The 11590-nt window shown below is 45.3% G+C and overlaps 1 protein-coding gene across 1 annotated transcript in view; it reads right to left on the reverse strand.

The window, feature by feature from the left end:
- LOC147030718 (rho guanine nucleotide exchange factor 11-like) overlaps positions 1 to 9956 on the reverse strand; it is a 32304-nt gene extending 22348 nt beyond the window's left edge. The window contains exons 1-6 of the mRNA XM_085872194.1: positions 9951 to 9956; positions 9636 to 9783; positions 7111 to 7238; positions 6172 to 6306; positions 5390 to 5431; positions 5108 to 5156 (exon numbers count right to left, since the gene is read on the reverse strand). Coding sequence (XP_085728320.1) covers positions 5108 to 5156; positions 5390 to 5431; positions 6172 to 6306; positions 7111 to 7238; positions 9636 to 9783; positions 9951 to 9956 — 508 coding nt within the window. The remainder of the gene's footprint in view (positions 1 to 5107; positions 5157 to 5389; positions 5432 to 6171; positions 6307 to 7110; positions 7239 to 9635; positions 9784 to 9950) is intronic.
- Positions 9957 to 11590: the final 1634 nt, after the last annotated feature.

Raw genomic sequence — 11590 nt, forward strand, 5'->3', positions numbered from 1 at the left:
CGATTCCTATGAAATTGCTGTGGCACTTAGTGGATATGCCGACAATGTTTGGGAAGTCTTGGCGTTCCATAGTACCACTTGCATTTTGCACAATGCGCATTTTTTCATTCCCCGTGTACGGTCTGTCGTCTGCTAGCAGCTATGTTGTACTGCTATCCCAAGCATGTGCACAGGTATCGCTAGTATACATATATTCTGTTGCCCACTCTTCCGGTTTTATTCATTTCATGTGCTTGTAGTCAAAATTCCTGGAATTGACTTGAACAAAGAAGTAACTTTCTTTGCAATACAACGGAAGAAATACAACTTTGTGAGATACAGGGATATTTTTGAATACTGCATCACTGTGTTTTATGAGTACGCAGTAGATTTGGTCAGCAGGTGCTAAATGTGTGCGGTTTTGTGCTATGGTCAGGTGAGGTCAAGTATGGGAGCATGCGCCGGAGCAGCGAGTCGCTGCGTCCACTTTCCGCTGGTATTCTAAGAGCCTCCGTCTGGCCATCCCCCAGGCAGAAGCGTGGCCCATCCCCATCTTCTTGAGATGCTGATCATCCTGCTGCAACCACGAAGCATGTGGTCAGCCCATTGGCCTCCTCCACTCACGAGGCTCCCTCGCTGAAAAACATTTGATGAGCAGGATCAGCGTTAGGAAAACGAGCCAGGTCACGGAAGATGCAGGTAACAAATTTCATTTGACGATTTCAGCAACCGCTTGATGGACACAGGGTCTGACCAGTGAGAGCCAAGGATGCTCTGAAGTGACCTGGAACCAAAGGAATTAAGTCTCTGTCTCAGATCCCTGGTCAGAGTCAAAGTCTCACATCCACAGAGCCAGACTGGAAGCACCAAGGACCTGAAGACTCAGACTTTCGTCCTCACGCACAGGTACCAGCAGCACCACACCCCATGATCCAGTGAATCTATGACTCCCCAGGCCCGACCCAGACGTCTGTTGACCTCTGACTCACAGCCAGCAGAGACATGAATATCACTGCCAAGGTAAGGGAATCTCTCCAGGACGTCAACATCCTCATCAAAAACAGGTAAAGACAGGACAGCAGCATCCAAGATATCATTGAAAGCCTGTATCTTAGTTTTGACCCAAGAAACCCATCATCCCAGTGGCTCCGACTCCTTATTCAGCACCTCGAGGGCCCCTAAAAGGATATCTAGAGTCTCCGCAAAAATGACTGCATCATCAGCGAAATAAAGGTCAGAGATCTTGACATTTCCAAAGGATGCACCGCAACCTGATCTCTCCGACATCCTCCCCAGAAGCCAGTCCAGACAAGTGCTGAAAAGTATGGGGGCCATACGAACTTCAGTAACAACTGGAAATAAGTCAGAGATGGTACCACCACATCTTTGAGCACTCTCAGTAACAGAGTAGAGTTCAGACATCAGATAGATCAGTTTTGGTCGCACCCATGAAGACCAAGAATCCTCCAGAAGGCATCCTGATTCACTGAATCAAACGCTTTACAGAGATCAACATTCGCTGCAAGCAGCCCCAGCCGAAACTCTCGCCTGCGTGCGGTGAGGACCCAAAGAGCAAGGATATGGTCAATCGTTGACGTCTTTGGTGTAAAGCCTGACTGCTGTGGATGCTGGTACTCAAGCAGATGGTGGTGAACCCTATCAAGAATTATCTGAGCAAAGACCTTGCCCGGTACTGAGAGCGGCATCACCCCTCAGTCTTGTTGCAGTCTTGGCTATCACCCTTCCCTGTCCAGAGAGGGACAACAAGGCCCCTCTTGCAGTCAGTTGGGATGATGCTTGTGTTCCAGGCAGAGCACAGGACAGCATGCAATGACATGAGTGCAGCATTTGCACCAGCCTTGAGAAGTTCAGCATGGATGCCACAGATCCCAGGAGCTTTAACCATTTCAACCGGTTCACCACAGTCTGTTTCCACAAACGAAGGTTGACCACAGTTGATTGGAGGGTCAGCAATAGGGATAGTTACACCCCTGACATCCAACTCGACAACTGCTGGATCAGTCCGGTGCAGCCGCTCAAAGTAACCGGCCCAGTGGGCCTTCACTTTGGACTCCTCTGTCAAGACCCCACCGCTCTCCGCTTTAACTGCAGTACACCGAGGGACGGGCTTGGAGGAACACAATGCGTGAATTCCCCTGTAAGCAGGACGAGAATCACTTGACCACAGGTGATGCTCTCCTTCCTCACAGATTTCTTGCACATAGGCCTCCTTGTCCACCCTTATTGCACGTACAGTTTTACACCTCAACTCCCTGAACAGCTCAGCTCTGTCATTCAACCTGGCCCTGTGACTCTGGTCAAAGGTATCCAGTGTCCCTTGAGAGACAAAATTCTTCTTTGCCTGACGGTGAGCTCCAAGACATCCAACGGCAACATTAAGGACGGTGGTCTTGAAGGCACTCCACAACTCTTCAGGATTCCCCAAAGCACTCAGACACCCCAAATCTCCACTCAGCCTGTTCGCAAACTACTTAGCGACTTTCTCATTCTTGAGCTTGCCAACATCCAGCCCGAGTCTGGGATGGTACCATTCTGCTGGATTTAACCTGCAACTTCGCAGTTGCCACAACAAGCCTGTGGTCCGTATTGAGGAACTGAGCACTCTGATAGACCCTGCAGTTCTGGATTATCCTCCAGCGACCATCAATGAACTCATGGTCAATATCCTTTGCCACACCACCTGTAATGGAATCCCAAGTCCAGCGATGAGCCTGTGGGTGCTGAAACCATGAACCAGCCATCCTAAGTCCATGACTTGTTGCAAAGTCAAGGAACTTCGTGCTATTCTTGTTCACAGTTCCAGACCTGTGGGGACCAACACATATCTCATAACCATCCTGAAAAGTTTCAATGGATGCATTGAAATCCCCTAATGCCAGAAGAGTATCTCACCTGGGACAATGATCAACCACGGAATGCGTGCTTCACGGTGAGATCACTCGCCTCAGTCAGAGAATATGCAGAGACCAGGGAAATGACACTCAAGGAGTGATGAATCCTCAGTCTTATAATATGCTCGTTGACCGGTGTTGCCTCCATTGTCATCACTTGTTGGACACAGTTACAGCCTCCATTGTCATCACTTGTTGGACACAGTTACAGCAACTCCTTGGGCATGGTAACCATCAGAGTGACCAGACCAAAAGGAGTTGTAACCACCCGCCACGATCTCATCGCAATCCGGTCTCCGAACCTCAGAGTGCTGCAATACCGATGTCCAAACGCTTGCGCTCAGATGATAAGAGAGACAGGTGATCATCCTCTCTTCGGGATAGGACATATCAGGCACCCACCCAAAGACCGCCGCAGGTTAACCCAAGGAGAACGCCGTCGGGTGGACGACACCTCAGCACCACCCCGACACACACAACCACAATCTGACCCTGGAAGGTTACCCCGTGGTTTCCCTCTTATCATCAAAGATAGGGGGTCCCAAAGACTTTGCCCCAATCCCGTCATCCGGTGAGCAACCCTGCGAAGGGCAGCTGCACAGAAGGTACTCCCACGGAGTGGTTTTTCAGATTTCTTGGTGCTATGTTTTGCAGAATGAAGGGTTTTATGGTGGCTGGAGGGCAAATCCTGCCACCAACCTCCTAAGAAAACAAGAAACCCAAATGCAGGAGTATGTCCGCAGACACAGATGGGCACTAGATATGGATGGCCTTTGGCCCCCCTTCTGGTAAAACTACCAAAATCAAGAATCACTGCTCACCTTCATGCTTTCATTCCTCTTTTTTCCACATTTGGAACAAATTCCCACACTCTCTTCAACCGCACTCTTCCCTCCAGGTCTTCAAAACAGCTGTTCACCACCATCCCTTTTTTCCCCCATCCAAAACCATGACCTTTTCTTCCCCCACTAATCAACCCCAAACCCTTCTCCAAAATTCCCTGCTTTCCTTCCTGAAAGTTCCTGTCATGTGAGGACCTATAAGTCCCTGTGGTGTCAATCTTGTTTACCCTGGGTATCCCACCCCATCCCTCTCCCTTCCACAGATCTCCTCATGTCTCTGAACCCCACTGTTTTATCCTTCCCTCTCCCGCCCCTCTTGTCTCATGCCCCCCTTGCTGTGCTTTGTGTGTTCGCTTTCATTGGAGCCTCGACGGTGTATACAAAAAAAAAACCTTCATGGTTGAGCTTAATACATCTGGTTGTGGGGGCAACAGACTCTGAGCATGAGAGGATGAAACTAAAGTACTTTTCTGCTCTTTATGTTCCTGAAACAAATATATATTGTTGAGCATGAGCCTCAACCAGAATATAAAAGGCCCCAACAATCAGGACATCATAATTCATGATTACAAATTACTAAATTATTTATCTGCTCAAAGGTGGACTTGAGGGACACAAATAGCACGTTTCAGCAAATGGCTTCAGAAACCTTACCTCTATCCACATACTCCATCATGAGGCTCATTTGGCAACTGGACTTAATTTTTCCAAAGGAAATATTCCTCACCGCAGGGAAACAAGATCCTGGGACACATTAATGACAAAAGAAACTCGTCCAATATCAAACACATCTCAAGTGGATTTTGTGTGACCCTTTCACTGACAAGTAATCAACAGGTAAGCTTTGATATGCTCCTTTCACCATCGATGATCTTGTCTGCAAAGATTTAGGCAGCCCCCTGGATAACACTCATAAGTACATCTATTAAATAAGCATGGGTGGATGGGGTAGGGGAGGGGGGTCAGACTGGAATATAAATGGTCCAAACAAGGGATGGGACAGGGGTGGTTATATGGGCAGTGTATGTATCAATCACAATTCGTATAGGGTGGACAGGTGAAGGCAAACCAGTTCCCTTCGTGTGCAGCCTTTTTTTGGCTGCTGGTTGCATCATTGGTTCGGGGCGTGGCTTTGCCGCTGATGCAGTGCCCCGATTACCAGCACACTGATGCTCATTTCGCCGACCTCGGAAGGATGAGAGGCCGAGTCAACCCCCTGGTGTTAATTAAACAGCCAATGGGGCTCGAACTCAGGACCCTAGGATCCCAAGCCAGCACCCTCACCGTGAAGCCAACGCCATGCAAGGCAAACCAGTGATGAGAATTATTGCGATAAGACAACATTCGATAAGTTTGAGTGAAATCCACACTTACGAATGTTTGTACGATCAAGACCCTTCAAGATGAAAGCTTCAGTGATGAACTGCAAAAAAAGAATGAAAAAAGAAGAAAATTGAACAAACTCATTTTGTAAGCTGGATAAAGATTAATTTGCCTGCCCCAAAGCTAAAACCACAAAATTGTCACACACAAAAAGAGAGACTCTCAGCCTCAGGCGCCAATAGACAATCATCTTTCAGAACAGTTCAGAGGTAAATGAAATTGGATTTGTTCATCAGTTTAAACACCGTTATCTCCATATTCACACAAACTTACGTCTTCAATGTAGTTCGATTTATTTACCCTCTTCAAAGGAACCTGAAAGAGATGACATGAGTCATATTGTACCACATTAGTTACATTGTGGGAAAACAAGTAAATATCCAATATTGGTGTGTTGTGGTTATACAATGATTACATCTACTTATACAGAAGTCTATGTTGGAGCTAAATGACAGAAAGGAACAACTTTACATCGATAAAAGACATACCTTAGTGGAATAGGGAGACAGATATGTGTAGTCACACCACAAGTGAGTCTGGTTAAGTGGCAGGAATTGGAAGAGGAAGAAAAATGAAATTGAAGAATGAAGTGTAAGGGGTGAGGGAGTCGAGGGGGTGGAGGTAAGTGATGTGAGAATTTGGGGAAAACCAATGATAGGAATTAAGAAGCCCCCTCAATTTTGCCTCAAAATGGTTTTTTCCAATATTTTTTGTTGAGATTTCTGACAGTCATCATCTGTCACAAATTGCACAACATTTGTTCGTTGTGATTATATATTTGATGGAATCTTCGACGTGAATGATGTGGGGCCTGTGTATCTAAAATAAAAGTATCTTTCATCAAAACAGAAAAAGAGGTGAATTCATGGGCATGAGAATCTTCCCATCCCTTTGTTATCATTCTTCTTCCTCATGTCCCTCTGCCATGTCCCTCTAACCCACTGTCTGTGTTCACCGTGTTCTTTCTGTTCTGTGTTATCACTCTCCCACGAGCTGTATTCCAGCTCCCATAATGTAAAAGGATGACACAAGTACTGTGTAAAACAAGATTGTACCTCTTCTGCAGTGTGAATGTTCTTTCCTTTGGAGATGGTTCCAAAGACTCCTCCAATTTCGGAGATAACCTGCCAATCTTCGAACTTTTGAGTGTACTTTTTGGTACACAGAGTCGAGGCTTGTGGTACCTGCACCTGACAACAAATGCACAAACATGGAGTGTTTAGTCATTATGTCACATCAACTCAATAATAATAATGATCATCATCATCATCATCATCATCATTTATCATGCAATCAGTCGGTGTTGCTGAAGCAGTTGCTGTGCTGTATTGCTGGTTGAGTCGCCACTCCGGCTCAGGAAGTCAGGACAGGAATTTGTAATTTGGCCAGGGTGCCAGCTATAGCTTGCCCACTCATCGTGAATGACACCGTGGGATCTTTAATGTACACCAACTATTGCCAGCAGATGGGACACCCAGTTTAACGTCCATCTGAGGGACGGCACACACAATGATAAATCACCACGCCTGTGAAACATCGGGAAGACAGTTTATAGCTCGGTCGGCATGCGAATCCAGGCCAGACAGCTTCGAGGTGAGTGTGCAGACTTCCACGCAATCCTGCCAGCCCACATCTGCACTGAGGTGTCAGGTAATTGTTTTAATCTGTCTGCTTATGTGGCAGTCAAACAAAATTGAAAATCATTCCAAACAGGAAACCTTCTGTTGTTGAGAACGTCCTGAAGGACACAAACAGGCACGATTAACGAATTTAACACATTAAGTAAGGTGGTGAAAAGACTCTGCATCAGCAGCGGTAAACTTCTGAAAATAATTTCCCAACCCAGGTCGGACTGCTTCGAGGGGAGTGTGTGTACTTCTCGGCCATCCTGCGAACCATCACATCAACTCCTGTCAGAAATGTCATCAGAACTAAAGAGGAGGAAATAATTTGAAGAATACATAAATATGTAGGTAATCCAAAGTCTTACTTACCGGAGATTGCTCCCCAAACTTGGCCTCATTGCACTCAATCTCATTAATGTCATCACCATCATCATCTTCACACTCTTTCTTGTACCCATCACCAACCTTTATTTCTTCACTCTGACGAAGAGGAAATCCTGCAAAGATGAGGAGAAATCAACAGCAAACAGATATTGTGACAGAAAAAGATCAATGGACAGAATACCAATGTGTTCAGATGTGTGTGCATGTTGGAAATTATATCGTCGGTTTCATCGTCTTCTTCTTCGACTTCTTGACCAACCAGTTGTTTGTGTACCACTGTACCATGTCCACGAGTAAGAGGTCAAGGAGACAAGGACAAAGATGCATGATTGGTCTCAGTCTTTCAGGAACAGGTTGGCTCGGCCTGACATGATTGTAGTTGGTAAAGGCAGGAATTTGTAATTCGTTCAGGGTGCCGTCAATAACTTGCCAAGTCTTCATGAAAGATACCGAGAGGTGTTTAATGTCTCCAAGCTTATGCAATCAGTCGGGACACCGAGCACAACGTCCATCATGGAATCGCCAGGACATTGATCGAGCGATGGTAACCGCCATTGGAAGCAAGGGGAAACTGATGTTTCTGGTGTCAACCCTTTTTTAAAATATACAATGTCGAGGTTTGTGTTCGAGCTAACACAAAGATTGAAAAACAAGGGGAGCTGGAGACAAGAGGCGTGGGAGAGGGAACCACGAAACAGTGGGGAAGAGAGACATTTGGAAATCTGTGGAAGGGAGAGAGGTGGGGCGGGGTACATGGGGTAAACAAGAGACGGACACTTCAGGGACTTCCTGGTCCTCACACAAAAGGGACTTTCTGGAAGGAAAGCAAGGAATTTGAAGGATGTGGGTTTGGGGTGGATTAACAGGGGTAGAAAAGATCATGGTTTTGGAAGGGGGAAGATAAGAGATGAGAGTGAACAACAGCTGTTTTGAAGAAATAGAAGGGAGAGTTGGATTGAAGTGAGTGTGGGAGTCCGTGAGGAACAGCTTGGTGAGGAAAAAAGAGGAATGAAAGAGTGAAGGTGAGCAGTGATTCTTGATTTTGGTAGTTTTACTAGAAGGGGGTTGATGGCAGAGCACGAACGTCCTGATGAAATATGGGGGTGGGACAGATCACAGACAGAGAAGGGGGGGGGAGTTGCCGGAGAGACGGTAGAAGACTGAAAGACCATCGACCTGCCTGTGGTGAGAGACCCAAAGACTGCTCCATTGCATGCGATACGAATGAGTCACAACTTCTTCACCACATGAAGGCTTGGTTTCCACAGCGTGAAGTCGGGCTCGGTGTGAGGCAGGAGCACCACCCCAGAGGTGAGAGCAGTACTCCTTCAGAGTGCGGATGAAAGCTTTTAAATGGCTCAAAGATGAGGTGTGCCAAGGAAGGATTTCGCACAACGGAGGATGCCCAGTCAGTGACTGGCTTTGGAGGCCTGCTTGGAGATGTGGCTTTCCTGGGAAAGATCGTGGCAGATAGCTTGAATGAAAGGACTTTTTCAAGGGGGTTATTGAGAAAGTAGATGGGGGCGGGGGGGGTGTGGCGGGGGGTTCCAGATGGAGAGACATTGTGAGAGTGTGAGATTTGTTACGATTGAAAGACGTGATCCAAGTGTTTCACCAGTTTGTGATTTTATCCAGATCTGCAGAGAGTGAAGAGGCTGCTGCCTGCTGATCAGAGGGATGAGAGATGGTATGGCAGAGGTTGGAGTCAAAAGAGCACAAAGAGCAAGAAGGCCCACTCCCAAAACATCTCCACCTTATTTGGCACGGTTGCTCAACATGGTCAAAGGCTAAAAGGACTTGGATCGTCGGTGGATGACTCAGGCTGGAGTGACATGTTGTGTTTGTTATTGTGTTCTGTAGATGTGTGGGATATATGTATCATTTTGTGTGCGCTGTGAATTTTGAAGTCTGTGTCAGTGTGTTTTGTGTTGTATTGTAAGTAGAGGGAATTCTGAAGATCTCTCCACAGATGGTTGAGACAATACATTACCCCACCAACCCCAACTCAGAGAGGAAATGTATTCAGAAAAAGTTACTTTGCAAATCTACAGCAACAGCTCAATATGGAATGGCTTGCATTGATTACTGGTGGGACATGAAAGATCCAAAATATATGTCAGCCAAGAAAAGGTGAATTATTGCCGGCACCCCAAACCATTCAAAATTTCCTTCAAATCTGTGAAATTGCAATCTGCTGAAAGACGGTGTTAAATATGAGGTAAGCTTCCAAATCTGCTGGGAAAAAAAAGTGGTGAAAAGTGGTTAAAACACCACCATGGCATTGCTGGAGAATCAAAACAAAATGGCCAGAGCATGCAAGGGAAAGGTTGCTGCAGTGAGGGGGAAGTTGTTCGTGTCATTATCATGAACAAGCAGCCTTTGTGGGAAATTGAAAATAAGAACTACGACAACAACCATTTTCAGGTCTCTCCTCATCCAAGTCATTAAATATCCAAATAAAAGGCAAAATACTTGTAACTTATGAGAAAAGATTCATTCTCAAAACTTACCAGTTTGTGGCTCTTCCTCAAAAGATTTCAGTATTTCAGGCTCAGCATACCTGCAGAAAATAAAGAAAGATTTTGTAAGTTGTAGTTCAACATAGGGACAATACCCCTGGGCGCTCACTTGGTGGCGGCTGGATAAGATAACCAGGCACTGGAAGACATGGATGACCTACAAAATATGTTATGGAGAAGAAAGTAAAGACCGATGGATTATTTTTTTTTTGCCGTGAACAAACTGTGGTACAATCATGGGTGATGAAGGTTGTGGTGAAGTTTCATCGGAATCGTGTGTTTAGTTTCTAAGAAGAAAGCAAATACCTCCATTGTGGGACAACACCACATTTAGACGCCAATTTTTTTTGTGCCATGAACAATATTTGCTACATCATGGGTGATGTTGGATGTAGTCAAGTTTCATCGAAATCGTTTGTGTAGTTTCAGACAAGAAGTTGAAAAATATTTCTGGACAGACGAACGGATGGACGACATGCCATCCCATAAGCTCCCCGGAACGATGTTCCAGGTGAGCTAAAAATGTCACAAATAATAAACAATGTCAGAATAACAAGGATCAGATTATCGAGGTCTCCCACCTTTTGGGTGACAGAATGAATCGATCTGTGTCATTTGAAAGCTAAATATTGAACGTTTTTTGAAATATCACGTACACAAGCCAAATCACCAAGATGGTTGCCATAGCAACACAATTCATCAATCGCAGCCGTAAACTAATCAGGTTGAGATAATGTCATGAGGAATAGATATCTGCAATATGCAAACTAAAAGTAGAACGGTTTTTGAAATTTTGTGGATACAAAAGTACATGGATGGATGATCCTCCGGTTGGTCCGTTGGATGAAAATAATTTGAATTGCCCCCGTCTCTGAATTTGTCTTTTAAACAACACTACGGGACTGCTACTCCACCAAGTGTCTTCACACACAGTTGACAATGAAGCCAAGAAGTGTCACATGGTGAAGAGGGTGTAAAGATCACCAAAAGCACACTTGTTTTAGCTTACCGAGAACGTAGTTCCAGGAGCTTATGAGATGGCGTGTCATCCGTCCGTTCACAAATACAGTCCTTTCAATTTCTTCTCTCAAACGACACATTTCGATGAAACTCTAACACAACGTTCATCACCGGGAATGTACCAAAATTTGTTCATGGCATTAAACAAAGTAATAATAAATAAATTTGGGCCCCAAAGGGGTCTACGAGGCTTGCCCCCCAAAATATATTTGCTTTCTTCTCAGAAACTACACACACAATTTCGATATCAAACTTGACCACAGGCTTAATCACCCATGATGTTCGAAAGTTTGTTCATGCCATTGAAAAATTTGAGGTCTTCGGGTGAGAGGGGGGGATTGCCCCCCAAAATATGTATTTCCTTCCTTCTCTGAAAACACACACTCAATTTTGATGAAACTGTACCATAACCTTTATCACCCATGATGCACCAAAGTTTGTTCATGGAATGAAAAAAATCCAAAGGTGTTTACTTTCTTCTCCATTCCATATTTTGTGGGTCATCCATGCCCACCAGTTCATCCATCCATGTTCCCTGGTTGTCTTAGCCAGCCACTACAAGGTGAGTGCCCTGGGGGTATTGCTCCTTTGTTTGTTTATTATTTTTTCTTTCCCCTTGGTGTCGCAAGCTTCCATACTCTCCTCGAGCCTAGGTTTGAATCTTGGCCCAGATATAAACTATTATTCCAGTGTTTCACAAATGATGCTATCCACAGCCCTGCACAGTGCACGAAAGAAGTTTCATCCAAGCTTCAAGCAGCAAGTGCTAAAATGGGGAGTTGAAACAGCCGAACATTTCAAAATGGAAATTTCAAATAGTCGCAGGAATCCTCCAGATGAATGAACGCCGACTTTGAAAGTCAAAGATTTGATGGAAGAGGGAAGTGGAGTGGATGTAGTGGATCTAAACTTTCAGAAGTTTAAAC

Source organism: Eptatretus burgeri, chromosome 3 (assembly GCF_056783735.1).
Source record: "Eptatretus burgeri isolate ZD-2024b chromosome 3, Ebu_testis_v1, whole genome shotgun sequence".
Lineage (NCBI taxonomy): Eukaryota > Metazoa > Chordata > Myxini > Myxiniformes > Myxinidae > Eptatretus > Eptatretus burgeri.